This window comes from Babylonia areolata, chromosome 25 (genome assembly GCF_041734735.1).
Source record: "Babylonia areolata isolate BAREFJ2019XMU chromosome 25, ASM4173473v1, whole genome shotgun sequence".
Lineage (NCBI taxonomy): Eukaryota > Metazoa > Mollusca > Gastropoda > Neogastropoda > Buccinidae > Babylonia > Babylonia areolata.
Window position 1 is genome coordinate 30945004 of NC_134900.1, and position 20089 is coordinate 30965092.

Below are 20089 nucleotides of genomic sequence, written 5' to 3' on the forward strand. Positions count from 1 at the left end.
ACAAATAAGTAATATATTTTCATATCTATGTTGCTAACACTGAACATCTACCTTGCATGAGAAATTGCACTGGCTCTTAGTGCTGCAGCCTTGGGGCTAGTTGGCCTTTGGAAACCATCCCAACGCCAACTGTACTAAAAACCCTCTTGGCCCAGACAGTGGGGGTATAACTTGGGCAAGACACTCTCCACTGTAATCAAATTCTGGTCCAGATAGTCTGGACAGCAGTTACCTCCTCTGCAGTTCTGATGGTCATAGTCGAAAACGACTATCATACACACATACCTTGCATGAAGATTCTGATAAACCTAACAGTAATTTGAATACCATCATCAGTATTTACAAATGACTTGAATGTACTCTATCTCTTTTACCTATATACTTCCACTGACAGAAAACTTAATTCATTTTGCTTTTTTATATGTCTATGTGACTCTTATTACATTTATAAAAATGACTTGAATGTACTATTTGTCTTTTTCTAATACTTCCACTGTAAGAAAACTTACTTTATTATGCTTTTTTGTATGTGTATGTGACTGTTCATTTCTTCAATGTTTTTTTTTCCTTTCTTTCTCCTTTTCTGTATCTCTACTGCATTCTTCTTTCTTTCTTTTTTTTTTAAACAAGAAAAAGATTTGTTTTAAACTGAGGTGGCGAAGGTGAAAGTGGCAGATAATGGGGCAGCAAAAAAACAAAACCCAAAAAAACAAAAAAACAACAAAACTTTTCTTTTGGACCAGCCTACCTGCGCCATGTCTCTCTTCCGAGCCTGCAGTTCCTTGGGTCCCGAGGTGTTGGACTCCTTCATTTTCTCCCAGCACCCCTTGTCCACATTGATGGCAAACACACACAGGTCCAGACAGAACTGCAGGAAGGTGTCTCCGCACTGCAACCAAACATGAGACCCACACACATTACACGCACAGAAAATTTCCCAACCACCCCCCCCCTCACCCCCCGTCCCTCTTCTATCTCTGTGTGTGTCCGTCTGTTTCTCTCTCTAACTGTCTGTATAAATAGCTGCACTTGTTTTCTTACTCCACCATGTTCAGTTTAACAAATTCATCAGCCAATGGTGGATAGATATCATCTCTTTGTGGATCCCAGTAAAGATTGATTACTATGCAAAAATTTTTTTATAAAAACCAACCAACCAAACAAAACACACTGACAAGGGTCAGATCAAATGTTGCATGTGACAGAGCATAACTGTGGAAAAACATTGCAGCGTAACACACCTGTTCACGGACAGCGTCGATGATGAGGAGGAGCTGCTCAGTGGAATGGGACACCTTGGCCACGGCCCAGAGACTGGCGATGAAGCGGTCCTGGTCCTGGTCAGCCTGGTACTGCAGGCGGATCCACAGCTGCAGCAACTCCTGCAGGCAGTCAACACACAACACCTCTGCTGGTTATAGGGCAGCATGTCTGATTTCACATGATTCAGGAGACAACACACAACACCTCTGCTGGTTATAGAGCAGCATGTCTGATTTCACATGATTCAGGAGACAACACACAACACCTCTGCTAGTTATAGAGCGGCATGTCTTATTTCGCATGATTCAGGAGACAACACGCAACACCTCTGCTGGTTATAGAGCGGCATGTCTTATTTCACATGATTCAGGAGACAACACACAACATCTCTGCTGGTTATAGGGTGGCATGTCGTATTTCACAGGATTCAGGAGACAACACACAACACCTCTGCTGGTTATAGAGCGGCATGTCTTATTTCACATGATTCAGGAGACAACACACAACACCTCTGCTGGTTATAGAGCGGCATGTCTTATTTCGCATGATTCAGGAGACAACACACAACACCTCTGCTGGTTATAGAGCGGCATGTCTTATTTCGCATGATTCAAGAGAAAACACACAACACCTCTGCTGGTTATAGGGCAGCATGTCTGATTTCACATGATTCAGGAGACAACACGCAACACCTCTGCTGGTTATAGGGCAGCATGTCTGATTTCACATGATTCAGGAGACAACACACAACACCTCTGCTGGTTATAGGGCAGCATGTCTTATTTCACATGATTCAGGAGACAACACACAACACCTCTGCTGGTTATAGAGCGGCATGTCTTATTTCACATGATTCAGGAGACAACACACAACACCTCTGCTGGTTAACAAGTCAAGATTTTATTTCATGATGGTAAACTGAATAAGCAACAACTGCTTTTTTACATCAGAGTAGTTACAGAGCAGCATGTCTTATTTCTCACGATTCACTTCTGCTGGTTGGAGAGTAACATGTTTTACCTCTCATGATTCACTTCTGGTGGCTGAAGAGTAATGTGTCATACTTCTCATGATTCACTTCTGTTGGCTGAAGAGTAATCTGCTTTACTTTTCATGATTAACTTCTGCTTGTTGAATAGTAACACATCTTATTTCTCATGATTCACTTCTGCTAGTTGAAGAGTAATGAGTCACACTTCTCATGTTTCACGAAAGAATAACATATCACACTTCCCACGATTCACTTTAAACGTTCTGCCGGTTGAAGTATAACACATCAGCATGGTCATCAGCATACTTAGCCATCACGGTTTTGCCATAAGAGACCCAGCAGTCAGCTACATACACAGAGAATAAAAATGTTGATAGCACTGTGCCCTAGGGTGCATCACTATTCATAAAAACAACATCAGGACATGAGATCCAGATTCAGTCAAACACACTGCAAATGATCTGTGACATAGTCTAAAACCATTGGAACAGTAGAAGCCCTGGTGCTCACGTGTAACAGCTTGTCTGCAATGATGAGTAGTTGAACAGTGTTAAAAGCTAAAATGATATAACATCAAACCTACAAACCTGCCTTGTCTTTTCTGTACGACAGTAACACTGAAAATAAGTACAACACATGTACAACTGTATGTGGCTGAACAGTGGTAAAAGCTGAAATGATAAAACATCAAACCTACAGACCTGCCTTGTCTTTTCTGTATATGACAGTTAACACTGAAAATAAATACAACATATGTGACCCGTTCTCTCCAATGGGGTACAAACCTCATTTTGGGGGTTATGGACCTATTTATATCATCGGAAAGTAGAAGAAATGCTCTTTCCAATGATGCTTAAATGAAAGCTCTACCTTTAATAGTGTGAAAGTTACAGTTATTCAAAGAGAGCGAGTGGAGTGGCGGCCATTTTGAGAAAATCACAGTTAAAGATAGATCACATATTTCTCAATCTTTTCCTTAGCAACCATTGTTCAAACTTTCTGAAACTTTCTGAAGTAACACATACAGTTGTTGTACACTGTAAAAAGGCAATTGCAGGTTAAAACATTGCAGTATCTTTTTCAGATGCCCTATGTTAAATGACAGGTTGGAGTAATTTCACAAACATGTGGACTATGTGACAACACCCACACAAATATCCTTATAAGTGACAACAAAGCAGTTGATATCTTCATATAACTGTTTTATGGTATCTGAACTGTTGTCAATACTAAGACAACAAAATAAATCTGACTGAATAATTCTGACTAATTTTGTTTTTAACAAACAATAAGCACCAAGAAACGCAGCATGATGCAACACAATGACTGTAGGCTGAGTAAAAGCCAGTCATTAAAAAGTGCGGACCCAAGATAAATGATATATTATAATCTGTACAATGACATTATGAATATTCCAAACAGAATATTCATTGCAGTAAATGAAGCTTTTTAGACTTACAAAAGAGAGCGAAACAAAGCGAGTAAGTGACTGAGTGAGAGAGAATCTCTTTGCGAGAGACAGGATCCTATTATTAAATAAAAAGTATCATAAAACATAACAGATAAATGATTTATCCACATGTAAAAATAAAATGAACTACACAAAAAGGGAAAAATCAAGCAAAAATCTCATGCAAAAAAAAAAAAAAAAAAAAAGAACTCTTAAATTTGATGTAAAACTTTCAAAAGGAAAAACTTACAGTTTTGTCTGCCGGATGAAAACACTCTGCCCACTGACATGCACAGGATGCTATGGGTGAGGGCACACAATATCCCTGACATCGAACCTCACAAATTCTCTGATGTTATTGTAGAGATATTGGCGCCGCTCAAGGGGCAAACCTGGCACAGGCAGCTCTTCTGGCATATCCCCAAGCTGTTGGAACTTGGCTTCAGTTGTCAAGTCCTTGTGCTGCTCTTCGCCGGTTAAGCTAGAGCGATAGTACACCCTGCCAGGGTGTTCCGCAGAAAATCGGAAGTGGGCGATGCCCTTGATGCCAGGAAGTGCTGTGTATGTCTGACTCAGAAATGACTGCCAGTCATATGTTTTCACAAACACAGTTCCTCCATCCTCCTCTCCGACTAACTGGGGAATGTTGACACCTGACACTGGTGTACTGTCACTCACAGCTCTGCAGATGTCAGCCAGACATGAAATTTCAGCCTTTCGAAATCGTCGTTTGAACAGCCCAAAGCACCAATCAGGGGCAAATTTTGTGTGCCCAGGAGGCATGAAGTTGATGGTGACATCAGTGTGAAGGCCTTTTCGCACTCTCCAACAAAAGTACCACAAGACAAACTTGTTTTTGTTCTGTCCTGCACAGTTGTCACAGTGCAGATGTACAGTCTTCTCCCCCAATCCATAATGCTGAAAAAAGTGGTGAAGGTAGCTCACTACAGCAGTCGACCCTTTGCTGCAGTTCATGCCTTCGTCAATTAAATAGTTCACCTGTTGTGGAAGGCCTTCACAACAGATGCCAAAAACCCCACACTTTCTGGCAGTCATGAAGTACATGGGTCCAGGCTGGGCAGCATTGCTTGGATAATGCACCTGTTGTGCAAAGTCAAAACTGTAGTGCATGGCACAGTCTCTGGAGTTTGCAGGATTTTGGCCCAGTCGTTGCACTCCTTGCTTAAGTACAGTTTCCTTTGCATCGGCAACAAGGTGACGGTAGTGCTGCCGCTCTGCATCCACTTCACTGAGATGGGACTGCTGCTGCTGGATGATGTCTGCCTTCTCCTCAAGGGTCAGGTTGGCACTGCGGAAAATACTGGTGTTGTTCCGCTGACATCTCCAGCAGAGGTCGGTCATCGGTCGAGCCACCACAATGAATGGACACAGCTGCAACCACAGCTTCCGAAATGTGGAAGTACCCATGGCACGAGTTTCTGTAGAAAGAAAAATCTGACAGGTAAAATATAATCTCTGATTTCTTTTACCTGTAAGAAAGAAGCAACAACTGTATTCAAGAAGTTTTAATTTACATCCATAACTGCAAATACAAACTGATTGAACTAGTTACCACTAGGGTAATGTAAATTGAGTCAGTCTCAACATAACTGAAAGAACTGTTAGAACTCTTAGAAAACAAACAATAACTACAGGGTAATGTAAACTGAGTCAGTCTCAACATAACTGAAATAGTAAAAAAGTTAACTGAAGTTATCAAAGTAGACATGTGAAAATAATGATGACTGAAATTCATGCACATTTCAATAAACTCATCAGGTGTGTGTGTGTGTGTGTGTGTTTGCATGCACATTTCAATAAACTCATTAGATGTGTGTGTGTGTGTGTGTGTGTGTGTGTGTGTGTGTGTGTGTGAATGTCTTTTATGGGTGTGATGTTTTATATTAATCATACAGCATATGTGACCAAAAACTTTTTTCGCTTAAAACTGAATGATAAAAAAACATTTTATTGTTATAAGTATTGTTGAAAAAACCCACATGGATTATGTCAATATGTGGCTTTGAGTTTGATTTGGTTTGTTGTTTTTTCTCAATTATGAAAAAGTGTCAACATGTGTCAACAGACAACAGAAAAACTTCACAAAAAATAATAGTGGTGTAAATATCATGTGTGTGGCATTTATTTCTTTGTTAAGCATTGAGGACTACAAAACCAAACTTACTCTAAAAGGAACAAGAATGCCTTTCTGCACACTATCCTGCCCAACAGACAGAAGGTGGTGCGGGATTTAACCCGCTTCTTCTGTTCTTTCCGCTTGGTGCACTGGGTCTGCTCACCATTCTGCATGCAGGAACTCAGTACAGACACCACAAACATATCCAGAGTACCTGAAACAGAACTGAAAACATCATGACTTTATCAATAAAAGTCATCTTTACAACTGAAGTCGGATCACATGGTACTGACAATTACTGAGACAGTACATGTATCCAAAGACAATCATTGATTTTTATGTCACAGATTACATTCACTCAGGTCAACCTTTTAAGTCCTGGGATTTAATCCATATTACTCTAATAGTGCAAATAAAGACAAATTAATGAATTATAAACCATTAGTGCTGATTACATTGTAAACACAAAGTTCATTTTCACTGTCACTGTAATGAACTATACAGATCACACAGACACAGACACACACACACACACACACATGTACACACACACACATACACACACACATCTATACACACACACAACCTAATTCTCAATCTCAGTTACAAAAACTTTTTTTTTATTACAGAGAGAGAGAGAGGGGAGAAGAGAAGTGCAGATGAAGTTAAGGAAGAGAGTAGGCTGGGAGAGAGAGAGGAGGGGGGGGGGGGGAGAAAGAAAGAATGAGGGTGGGGTGATGACTGATTTAACTACTCACCTCTATCCATGTCTTTCACTGAAAGCTGCAATGCCACGATTTCTTCAGGGGAAAACTGCTTGATGCACCCACTCCGTTCCTCGTTGCACTGAGCAGCAGCACACTTGATCTGTTTGCAGCCGCATGAAAATTCTTGTGCCTTTTTCAATATTTCGCATTCCTGAAATCCCCCCAGCAAAATTGGCACTGACGACTGCTTGAGCAGAATTGACTTGAACCACAGGCTCTTCTTTCACATCGCCATCATCCTTTGTTTGCAAACTTTCGGAGTCTGACAATTCCTCATCTTCGTCAGAAATATCGGAATCGGACCAGCCTTCATCCTTTGTGTTGTCGGATGTGAAATATTCAATCATTAGATCTTCCAGTTCCGATCTATCTTCCTTTGCCATGTTGCTAGATTCACAAGAATTTAGCAAAGATGCGATCTTCCTCGTGGTAGCCGGCTCCATTGTGACGAGAGAATGTGCTGATCTGACCGGGCGGAAGTGGGTCAGAGGTCATGTCTGTTTATAATATCGACCAATCAGAACACGCGTTCGTCTGCGGTTACCAGGTGATTTTTCTTTCCGCGTAGCTCATTGGCTTGTAACATAGTCTTTGTTCACAACCTACAAACCTAATACAAAGTTTCTGGTTGGTTCCTATTTAAATAACACACAGCCAGGACGAAACTGCGTTCAATGCTCTTTCTGGTGATACATAACATGCTGGGGCCCTGTCCGGTTTGACGACTGTGAACGCTTCATGAAAACCTCAGTATCTGTCGATAGATTGAGTATACTTTCGATGGGGTACTTGTTTAAATTCACATTATGACATATTTCTAGGTCATATTTCGCTCTGATATTTCACTGAACGATAAATAAAGGGTTACAGAATCTTGAAAAACAAAAATCTCAAAATCACCCAGATTGACCCTCACCCTGTTTGCAGCCCTGCCACTCGATTTCGAATGTGCGACTGTGTACCCCGTTGGCGAAGACAGGTCACATATGTACAAATGTGTGTGGCTTAACAGTGTTAAAAGCTGAAATGATAAAAACTCCAGATGTACAGATATACCAGGTCTTTTTTTCTTCTAAACGATAGTAAAACTCTTGACAAAAGAGAAGCTAGATACTATGCACTTCTTCTTCGTTTATGGGCTGAAACTCCCACGTTCACTTGTATGTGCACGACTGGGCTTTTATGTATATGACTGTTTTTACCCCACCATATATGCAGCCATACTCAGTTTTCGGGGCTGTGCATGCTGGGTATGTCCTTGTTTCTACAACCCACCAAAATTGACATGAATTACAGGATCTTTAACGTGCATGTTTGATCTTCTGCTAGCGTATACACACAAACGGGGTTCAGGCACAAACAGGTCTGCACATATGCTGACCTGGGAGATCAGAAAAATCTCCACCCTTTACCCACCAGGTGCCATTACAAAGATTCGAACCTAGGACCCTCAGATTGGAAGTCCCAACGCTTTAACCATTCAGCTACTGCGCCCGTCATACAATGTACAATCACCTTCTTGGTGTCGTTGTCCGAGGGTTTGATCCAGTGCTGCACCAGGAAGGTCTGGGCCAGCATGGTGCACAGCTCCTTGTGCTCCTCCCTCCCCAGCAGACTGTTGATCAGCCGCACACTGTCCTCTATCCCCATCGTCTGGCACTGAAACACCACAAACACTGGACGCTTCCATCACAGCACAAAGGATGACATGCATATATATATGTGAGTCAGTGGATTAAAAAAAGAAAAAACAAATGACAGCAAGGAACTGAGAGGAAAGCGACAGATCAGCACTGAGAGTTCAGAGTGATTTATCTCCTTCTTCTCCTTTGTTCATGGGCTGCAACTCCCACGTTCACTCTTTTGCACAAGAGAGGGCTTTTTACAAGTATGACTTTTTACCCCGCCATGTAGGCAGCCCTACTCCGTTTTGGGGGGGGGGTTATCAAAACACTGCACTTTGAATCTGCATCTGAAATCATGACTTATCGTATGACATGTTATCATGGTTTAAAATACACACACACAGACTTTTTCAGAGCTTCACAAAAAAGAAGTAGAAATTAACACACAAAAAAAAAAGAGATAAATAATTCACCAACATTAAAATAAATTCTGATTCAGTGATTAAAACAGTGAGGGGGCAGTAAGGAAGGGGGAAATGGGGGACGTCTTATTCAGAAGTAGAAGTTTTGCCCACTCAAACGAGCTAGAACAGCATTGACATAAGTTGTTTCAGTTTCAGTTACAAGGAAATGTCAAAGCATGCACACTGATCCATATATGCAACACAACATCAGCATAACAAAACAAACAAACAAAAAAAAAAAAAAAAGAAAGGGTGGTAGATGCCTTACATGTACTGACACTGCCGACACTATAATCATGTCAATGAACCCTATCTCATTTGGATGTACTGGTGGCAAGAATGGTTTGCTCTACTGAGACACAGTTAAATAGAGGAAATCATTTTGTCATAAGGGGATATTCTGGCCATATTTGAAAAATTCTGTACTTTCACAAAATTACAAAGACATACAAATTTATACATAATTAGAGAGTTTACTCTCTCTTTTTAAACAGCTTTTTCATTAGATACTTCTAAATATCTATTAAAAAAAAGAGAGAAAAACAAAACAAAACAAAAACAAACACACACACAAAAAACAAACTATTTCAATGTATATCAATAGATACTGAAAAACAAAGATCTTAGGGGTCAGTCATCAAAACTTTCACTGTCACTTTCAAAATCATTGTCTGGTACAAACTGCATATCTTTGTCATAAAAAAATGATCAGAAAATTTGCCACCAGTGTCTAGGAGGTCAGGTTTAATCTGAATCTTGTTGTGTAACAAATTCTACTGCCTCTTGCAATGAGTAAGTCTGGCGTGCAGCCAGTCTGATTGAGAAAGCAACCTTTGACAAGTGATATTTGTACAGTAGATGGTCTAAGGGAAAAAACTGTGTGTAGAAAATGGTCACTCTTATGCCTGTGTTGTTTCCCTTCCATTGAACGTTGCTCGTTGTATAAAGAAAAAGAAAAAAAAATAAGTTTAAACATCGGCACATCTCTAAGACACTTACCTACCAGTACAGTGTCCATGAAGGTCTCACTCTTTCTCCCATATTTGTCCAGAAAATAATTCTGAGCATCTTGTCATTTGAATGAGACGATAAACCATGTGCAGCGTGCACTACAACAAACTGAAAAAGAACCAATGGCAACGTAAGTGATGTCCTCTGGCAAAATTCTGCACAGAACTCTGACAGGTACACAAGTAAACATACAGGCACTCAAAGGCCTGACTGAGTGTGCTGGGTTATGCTGATGGTCAGGCATCTGCCTGGCAGATCCGATACAGCAGCATATGCATGGATTTGCCAAAATGCAACGCCGCCTCCTGAGAGAAAAAACAAAAACAAAAACCGAAACTGAGCCCTTACCTCCTCCTGCAGCCTGTCGATGTTGTTGAGGCGGTGGAGCAAGATGAACTGTGTTTTGCGCAGAACAAAGTCCTGGGACAGGGCAGGGTGCTTGAGGCACCAGGTGCACAGGTTGAGGGCAAACTCGTCGCAGTTCTCCTGCTGCATCAGCTCCACACGCAGCTTCAGGATCTCCGGGTCCTGGGCCTGGATGTAGGCCAGCCCTGGGAGGGAAAGACAGAAGACAGGTAAACATGTAGCAATGACAATGCAGCAGCAAAAAAGAAAGGAATCTATCATTTGGGACAGGACAGACATCACAATACAGCAGCAAACAAGAAAGGAATCTATCATTGGGACAACCAGACAACAAGTCAACGTGTAGCAATGACAATGCAGCAGCAAAACAAGAAAGGAATCTGTTGTTTGGGACAGACAGACAACAGGTAAACGTGTAGCAGTGACAATGCAGCAGCAAAACAAGAAAGGAATCTATTGTTTGGGACAGGCAGACAACAGGTAAACGTGTAGCAGTGACAATGCAGCAGCAAAACAAGAAAGGAATCTATTGTTTGGGACAGACAGACAACAGGTAAACGTGTAGCAGTGACAATGCAGCAGCAAAACAAGAAAGGAATCTATTGTTTGGGACAGGTAGACAACAGGTAAACGTGTAGCAGTGACAATGCAGCAGAAAAACAAGAAAGGAATCTACTGTTTGGGACAGGTAGACAACAGGTAAACGTGTAGCAGTGACAATGCAGCAGCAAAACAAGAAAGGAATCTATTGTTTGGGACAGACAGACAACAGGTAAACGTGTAGCAGTGACAATGCAGCAGCAAAACAAGAAAGGAATCTGTTGTTTGGGACAGACAGACAACAGGTAAACGTGTAGCAGTGACAATGCAGCAGCAAAACAAGAAAGGAATCTACTGTTTGGGACAGACAGACAACAGGTAAACGTGTAGCAGTGACAATGCAGCAGCAAAACAAGAAAGGAATCTATTGTTTGGGACAGGCAGACAACAGGTAAACGTGTAGCAGTGACAATGCAGCAGCAAAACAAGAAAGGAATCTACTGTTTGGGACAGACAGACAACAGGTAAACGTGTAGCAACGACAATGCACCAACAAACAAGAAAGGAATCTATCGTCTCAGATTAAAAATTGTTCTTCAACAGCCATCACATTAATTAATTTCTTTTTTTCTTTTGTACCCCAGAGTTTAGGACAGTTTCTTTTCTATGTTTAGATGATGATCATGAGTGTGATGAAGATGCTGCTATGGGGTCCATTTAGCTTTCGGACAACCTAACGAACGTCGTTCTCTCTTTCATATGTTCCGGCATCAACCAGGCTGAGAGATACATATATCTGCAGTGTAGGTCAAGAAATTTGAACAACACTCCCAAAGACGCACATGTGAAGTGGATGATCCTTGACAGTGTGGTCCCAGTCTTCCCATTTCAGCAGACAAAGCAAAACCTTCATGACTCACATGCGATTACCACCGTTTCCGATTAAAAGTTTGGTGCTGACAGACCAAGTATAATTTATCAGAGAAAACTGCAATGTTAACGTTTACCCTCCGCCACCCCACACGCACACAGAAATCAGGTGATTATATACACTCACTTTCTTTACACACATGAGCCAAAGAATGTTATGACCCTTCGCCCCTCTCATGGTGACCTGAATTACAGTCAGTCGGCCCTTCCACTCTGACTCTCATGGTGACTTCACTTCTAGTCAGTGTCTGTTTCAGTTTCCTCCTCCACTTCCATTCTGATTCATGAGGTCCTGTCACTATCTAAAGGAACAGTCACTTCCATTCTCTGATTCATGAGGCCATGTCACTGTTTAAAGGAACGGTCACCAGCTGAATGGGGTGATGATGTACACTCCACTTCACACAGAATGCTCATTTTGTTGATGTGCGCTTTAATTAAATAGTTGTATTAAAACTAGAAGTCAGCATGGGATTCCAGGAGCTCTGCGCTAAATCATTTATAGTATAACTGGTAGTAAAAACCGGACATCAGTATGCGGTGTATATATGTGGATTTTTAATCAGAACAAGCAGTGCTTAACAATTAAACACACTGACTCAGCAGCAATGATGGGTTCTAAATGAATAAAGAATACTTTTATATTCTCCAAGAAAAGAGTTAATTTGTGGGTAAAACCCAAAAGCAATGCACGAGAATCAGTAATTCAATATGTACACAACAGCAACAAATAGAACAATGCTCAATTTTTCTAAGCATTTGACTTGCAGCAATTTTTCAAAGACTATCATCTAATCATTACTTTCTGTTAAATCTTTTGCCGCTATTGACAACTTCCTTAAGTCAACATCAAGGGATTATATTAGTTTTTAAAGATCCATTTTTTCACAGTGTAATCAAGCTTGACAGTTGCAGCCAACTTTCCTGTGCAATAGAAACTGACTACCCTCCCTCCCCCCATCCCTCCCCCAACCACCCCCACCTCTCGATAGAGTCTGAAGAGAAGCCCATTGTGTTGTTTTGACATGGACTGAATTGGAATCATGTAAATGAGAGCACTGAGTTTAGAATACCTGGCGCTGGGAAGTTTTTCACACAGAATATTGGCTGTGAAAAAGTATACCATATATAAAAAAAATTCTTAAAGAAAGAAAGAAGAAGAAAAAAGAAGTATCCCCCATACCTTCCCCCTCCTCGTTATCCTCCTCACTGCCCATGACCATGCTGAGGACTGGGTGTGTCCAGGGGTTGTCCATCAGGGTCTGCAGCACACTGAAGCGCCGGTAGCCCCGCGGCGCCATCAGCTGCTGGCATGTCAGCAGCGATGTGCGAAAGCCCTGCTGGCTCTGGCCGTCCTTGTCGCACTGCTGCCATTTGATGTCCAGCACCATACGCGCACATTGCCTGAAGGACAGTGGAGTCATAAAGAGAAATGTACGCAATTTCTGCACACTGCCTTACAGACAGTAGGGTCATGAAGGAAAAATGTATGCAATTTCTGCATACTGCCTTAAAGACAGTAGGGTCATGAAGGAAAAATGTATGCAATTTCTGCACACTGCCTTAAAGACAGTAGGGTCATGAAGGAAAAATGCATGCAGTTTCTGCAAACTGCCTTACAGACAGTAGGGTCATGAAGGAAAAATGTGTGCAATTTCTGCACACTGCCTGAAAGACAGTAGGGTCATGAAGGAAAAATGTGTGCAATTTCTGCACACTGCCTGAAAGACAGTAGGGTCATGAAGGAAAAATGTGTGCAATTTCTGCACATTGCCTAAAAGACAGTGGAGTCATTAACATTAAGAGAAAATGTACACAATTTCTGCACACTGACTAAAAGACAGTAGGGTCAAGAAGGAAAAATGTACGCAATTTCTGCACATTGTCTAAAAGACAGTGGAGTCATTAACATTAAGAGAAAATGTACACAATTTCTGCACACTGTCTAAAAGACAGTAGGGTCATGAAGAGAAAATGTAAAGAATTTCCTGCACATTGTCTAAAACTAGTAAAAGACAGTAGATATCATGAAGAGAAAATGTAAGCAATTTCTGCACATTGTCTAAAAGCATGGTCATGAAGGGAAAATGTACACAATTTCTGCACATCATCTAACAGACAGCATGGTCATGAAGGGAAAATGTACACAATTTCTGCATCGTCAAAAAGACAGTAGGGTCATGAAGGGAAAATGCACACAATTTCTGCACATCATCTAAAAGACAGTAGGGTTATGAAGGGAAAATGTACACAATTTCCTGCACACTGTCTAACATACAGTGGAGTCATGAAGGGAAAATGTATGCAATTTCTGCACATTGTCTAACAGACAGTAGGGTTATGAAGGGAAAATGTACACAATTTCCTGCACATTGTCTAACATACAGCGGAGTCATGAAGGGAAAATGTATGCAATTTCTGCACATCGTCTGAAAGACAGTAGGGTTATGAAGACAAAAATGTGTTCAATTTCTGCACATTGTCTGAATGACAGTAGGGTCATGAAGGGAAAATGTACACAATTTCTGCACATTGTCTAAAATACAGCAAGGCCATGCAGAGAAAGTGGACGCAATCTCTGCACACTGTCTAGTAAAAGACAGTATGATCATGAAGAGACATGCACGTAATTTCTGTGCAATGTCTACAACAAAGACAGCAGGGTAACGAATGGAAAATGTATGCAATTTCTGCACATTGTCTAAAAGACAGTGTGGTAACAAATGGAAAATGTACACAGTTTCTGCACACTGACTAAAAGACAGTAGGGTCATGAAGGGAAAATGTATACAATTTCTGCACATTGTCTAAAAGACAGTTGGGTCACGAACTGATGAAGGGAAAATGTATGCCATTTTAACAAGATTTCTTTTGAATAATATTAATAAAGAAAGAGGCATAGTTCAGAGGTACTATATGTGGCTAGATACCAAACCAAATCCACTTACTTGTGTGTGTGTGTGCGCGCGCGTGCGTGCATGAAGTGAAAAGTGAAGACACTCACAAAAACAACAACAAAAAAGTGTGTGCGTGTGTGTGTGCGTGCATGTGTGTGCGTGATTGTGTATGCACAAATATAATAAAAAGTGTAATGTGCTGCGAAATCGTGTGAGACCCATGTTCAAGATACTTAAGCATTCTGCATCAAGGATAATAATGACTGCGACTGTCAACATGCATACATGATTACTAAGAGTAATATTTTTTTTACATCCTTAGTTGTAAACAATGACTAATGTTTGCATCATAATTGAATTTAATAAAGCACAACTAACCAACAATTGCACAGCAGCATACATCTATATTACAGTATTATTAACACCTGCCTAAATTAGTAAATAGGTTTGTAAAATGACTGTGTCAATGTGTGGGTTTGTTTATTTTTTTCAATGTGCATGTAGACACATGCACTGATGCAGTGTCAACTGTCATGAGTGTGTAATTTTTGCAAATATGAAAACTGCAAGTGCAAAGTGAGTAAAAGAAAATGTTTTGTTGTCTGCATACATACATCATAAAAATCTTCAATTAAGCTCAACAAACAATCAATCCTTAACTTGCATAAGAATATCCATCTATAGTATATGTTACCTACCTGAATAACTTGTCCAGAAGTTCTGTGAGTAATGGCCCATCCACGAGGTGTGGCAGCAAGTCATTGAAGGAGCCAATGACAATGAGAATACCAACCACAAGATGCTCAAAGTCTGCTTTGTCTGCTTCTCTCACCACTTTGTCAAGGGCCTGGAAAAACAGCAGACACACAAATTCTGTATGAGTTTTAGATATATATGTTCCAAGCAATGCATGCACACTAACAGTGTCAGCAAAAGCTTGAAGATGCGTGTACTACTTACAAGTTACAGTATGGGGCTACTCCCCTGAAGGACAAACAAACATAGATTACCACACAAAACCATAAGAGAAGCACTACGAAATGTGTTAGGACCCAACAGTCTTTGACAAGGCAATATATATATATATATATATAAACACAGTAACAGAAAAAGGTCAGATACTGAAATTTACCAGCTAATGTTGAATTCTACATCAATTGACCACTATATTCTACATTGAAGGACATAAAAATCAACTTTCTTGAAATGTTCTGTCTACTCTAGGGACTAGAGTCTAAGGAGTGCGGTGGTCAAATGGTAATAAAAATTAAAATACTGGATTCTAGCCCCAGTTTCCCATGTTCGATCCCTGTTGGACCTGGTGCTTTAAAAGTGGAGATTTCTCTAATTTCCCCGGTCAACATATGTGCAGAACTGCATGTGCCTGAACCCCCTTTGCATGTATACATATATAATGCATGCTTAAGATCAAATTCACATGTTAAAGATCCTGTAATCCATGTCACCATACTGTGGGTTATGGAAACAAGAACATAAATACCCAGCATGCACACCCCTGAAAATGGAGTATGGCTGCTTACATGCCTTGCCTTGCCTTGCCTTGTCTTGGTCCCTTAGCTCTGTGTGGAACCATCTAGGCACAATGAAGTTGGCTCGTGCACTAGCCTTCCCCATTCTGGACGATCATGTGTGTGAATGATCATGTTTCACTTTTAGCAAATGTCAACCCTGTCCACTCTTCAATGTTGTCAGACCATTTTTTCCTTTGCCTGCCTCTTCTTCTCTTCCCCTCTACCATTCCCCAGAGGATGACTTTGACAAGGCCATTTAATCTTGTGGTATGACCATACCATTTGATCTTGTGGTATGACCATACCATTTCAGTTTCAGCTGCCTACATGGCAAGGTAAATAAACAAAATAGCCACACATTTAAAATGTTACATTGTTTTCTCTCTCTCTGTGTGTGTGTGTGTGTGTGTGTGTGTGTGTGTGTGTGTGTGTGTGTGTGTGTGTATAATTGAAACCTAAGACTAATGGAATGACAGTGGAAACAAATGATAAGTGCCCAATGGCAGCAGTTAGTTGGCTCTACCCAGGTAAGCTAGCTTATTGTGCAAATGACTCTGTGTAACTTATAAAGCGCTTACACTGGAGTTAGATCTCTTACTGAGGATGGGCGCTAAAAACTGTTATATAATCATAAGTAACCGTTTCATATCATATTGTGAAATTATCGGAGAGGGTGGGAAAGAGAAAAAGGCAAATGGGAAGGGCACAAGTAGGTTGTGGTTGATGTAATTTGAGTCGTGGAACTTTATCTTTTTCTTAACCCTTTCGACGGTTCAGACGGGGATCGGCGACTTCTAGTTGAATGCTTCATACGCCAATCGGCGACTTGTACGCTCAACACCTCAGGCGCCGACCGGCAGCTTGTACACTAGAGTTATCAACCTCACTCATTCTTCTTTTCGTGAAACCACATGAGTTCAACATGTTCACCCCATGTTTCCGGAACGTCTATTCTATGTTTGAGTAGCAAGTTGATGCATGCTGTCGAATATTTCCGAATTTATTTAGCAGATTTCTCCAGTCAAAGCATGGCCAGCACTTCAGGAAACAAGCAAAAGGGTGTTTACAACACCACAGAGGCACTGCAAATGATTTTAGATGACAATTCGCCCACTGGAGTGCCGACTGCTGACAGTGATAGTGGAGAAGAATTCGCCAGACAGGTCGAGAATGATTGAAATGTGACACAAAGACATTTGATAATGTTCAAAGACATTTGTGAAAGGAGCCATGAAACCTTCCAGTTTTGCAACATACAGTGTGTGTGGTGTTGGTGTTTCCAAATATGATGTGGTGGTTTTTATGTGTGGTTTTTGCTTATCAAATCGACACAAATACATTATTCAATAATGTACAAAGACATTTGTGAAAGGAACTATGAAACTTTCCAGTTTTGCAACTTTGTGTGTGTGTGGTGGTGGTGTTTTCCTTAATGGAATTGCTAGTGATACTCTGTGTGTGTGTGTGTGTGTGCGCGCGCGTGCGTGTGTGTGTGCACGCACGCGCGTGTGTGTGTGTGCGTGTATTCTTGAATTCTTCTCATATCTGCACATAGGTGAGGGCACATTTTATTACTTTGTGTTATGTCTGTGTTTCCAGTTGTATTTCCCAGTCAGTGTGTTCATTTTTCATTTGAAATAGTGTATTTTATGTTTAAAACAACTAAGAGTATGTGAAAACTAATCAAAAGTACATACTTTTTCATTTTCATCAACTGATTTGAAACTCCAATCAATGTGTTCATACAAATAAAAATGCTTATCATATTTTGCATTCTTTGCCCTTTAAAATGAGCATGAATGAAGAAGACTGAATGAGTAGGAACGAAGTTGTGGCAGTTTAAAGTGGGTTGGTGCTGACACAGTTTTCCCTCTCCTGCACAGCTGGTTTTGACAGAAGTGTATTGCTGTTCAGCTGGTTTTTACAGTATGCTACCTCTGCACCTCTGGCGATGAAAGGGTTAAGGGGAGAAATGGGTAAGATAGAGACTGAGAAAGAGAGAGGGAGGTGGAAAGAAAAAGTATTTATAAACAAATACATGCATGAAACGTTTTTTTAAAGAAATGAAAAAATAATAGGTAATACAACAAAAATTCTATGACTATAGTCACAGTTATAGTATCTTGTAATATTCTCTTGAAATGCTTTGCGCAAATATACAGTAATACTAATACACCTAACAAAATATGGATAATAAACAATTTCCTACACACAAACTGGAGACAAAGAAGAAAATGTGTTCTAACTGAGCAAATAAAATTACAATAAAAAAGACATTAAAAAATTTTTTTTTAAATCAAATTCTAGTATAATAAATTTATATATCTGAAAACAAATCTTATAAATTACTTTTCAGTTATACTTAAGTATTTATGGAAAAACCCAAGAAATCAGCTCCATTATTTCTATAATCTTGTCTTTGCTGTTTGCATTTAAACTGTTAAAATTATAATGGGTCTCGAACAGTATTTTCATTTTCTATCAATAAAATTAGATATTGCCAATTTATTTCACAATTCACTTGATTTAAACTTAAAGTCATAACTTTAACTTTCTAAAGAGAGTTAGCCATTAATCTGCTACTCATAGATTCATCAGTTTCTGTGTGAACAAGCACACATTTTATTTCTGTTTGTTTTTCAAAGCAAAGTAGTTGTTGAGAAAAAAACTGTACCATGTGGACAGTCATCATGGAACACAAACACTGATATTAGTATAAAAACTATGATAGTAAGAATAAAAAATGATACACAAAAGCAAAATACTGTAAACTATAAAGTATATAATTAATTTGCTTTGCGATAACATTAACAAGATCAGTTGTTCTCAAGATCTCCACATCTTCAGTTACTGAGTTTGCTACTCCCTCTCCCTCAATCACACGCACACACACATGTACACTCGACTCTATTGGACTCCACTCTCTCTCTCTCTCTAATTCATCACACTTACAAATACTGTATCGTTTAATTCAAAACTAATGTGCAGCCATCTACATCGCAGATTAATCTGGTTCGATTATCATAAAACCCTAAATCATTTTTTGTTCAGATGCTTTGCCCGAAATCGGAGATGCCACATTGTTGAGCTGTGGTTAACACAACTTCCTGTTCTTTCAAGGCCATCCCCTTTCGGCCTCCATCAAACTAAAAGCAACAAAAAATACAAGTGTTTCCCTAAAAGCGAACGTAACTGAACGATAATCATATTGCCATGAAACTAAGTATGCGAGTTATGCAAATGTCAAGAAACAAAATAATGGAGCACTATGCTTGTGATCAAGTTGGAGAGTGCAGTTTTCCGAAAGGGTGTCCACGAAGTACTGTTCGCGCGTGGAAATAAATCGCGTCTTCAATCAAGCATTCAACGATGCAATTGCTTTGAAATCAGACCAAAATTACAAATAAGATACACTTTGTCGAACCAAAAACATCCATTTAACTAGTACAACCAAACAATCGAATGATAACAAAGACAAGGAAATCGTGTGCGTGCTAACAGGTAAGCATGAAATGGCGACTCGCGCAGAAAGACCACAGGATTCTTCCAAGATGTTAGCAAATAACTCAAGGACAACTAACCTTATCGACCTGTTGACAAAAGATTGCTGTAGCAAGACCTCTCTCAGACAGCTTAAAGTCTTCTTGTGCAGCTTTCAATTCTGCTAAAATTGATGGCAAATCCATGTTAATCGGTATGCCACTATGTGGCCATTACAACTACGTAAACACCAACACACGGGCCTAGCCGACTAACGCCGCCTGGCTGTGGCGATGCGAGAAGGGAGCAAACTCGTTGGCAACAACGTGAAATGGACAGGATTGATTCCAAAACACACGAATAAAAATTTGTCCGCCAGTTTAGATCAGTATCATCCCAGCACAGAGACAGATTCATTATGTCACTCTGTAACAGTTCGTAATCATTTTCGCTGCACATCACTCTTGCTTCAGTCTCATCGATTTAAAATCTGCAGAAACCAGTGATGTACCGTACACATGTCAATAAAACGTGTCAGTGGCCATGGATGCACTTGTCTGTGCTATTTTCGGAATGTTCATGATAGGCTAAAACATGACGATGGTTTATAATTTTAGAGTAACGATCCTTCTAACA

At 40.2% G+C, this 20089-nt stretch overlaps 1 protein-coding gene across 1 annotated transcript in view; it reads right to left on the bottom strand.

The window, feature by feature from the left end:
- Positions 1–19702, bottom strand: part of LOC143299863 (uncharacterized) — a 39815-nt gene extending 20113 nt beyond the window's left edge. Inside the window, exons 1-7 of the mRNA XM_076613356.1 lie at positions 19555–19702; positions 15140–15288; positions 12728–12948; positions 10057–10259; positions 8124–8267; positions 1242–1382; positions 749–889 (exon numbers count right to left, since the gene is read on the bottom strand). Coding sequence (XP_076469471.1) covers positions 749–889; positions 1242–1382; positions 8124–8267; positions 10057–10259; positions 12728–12948; positions 15140–15288; positions 19555–19659 — 1104 coding nt within the window. The 5' untranslated portion in view covers positions 19660–19702. The remainder of the gene's footprint in view (positions 1–748; positions 890–1241; positions 1383–8123; positions 8268–10056; positions 10260–12727; positions 12949–15139; positions 15289–19554) is intronic.
- Positions 19703–20089: the final 387 nt, after the last annotated feature.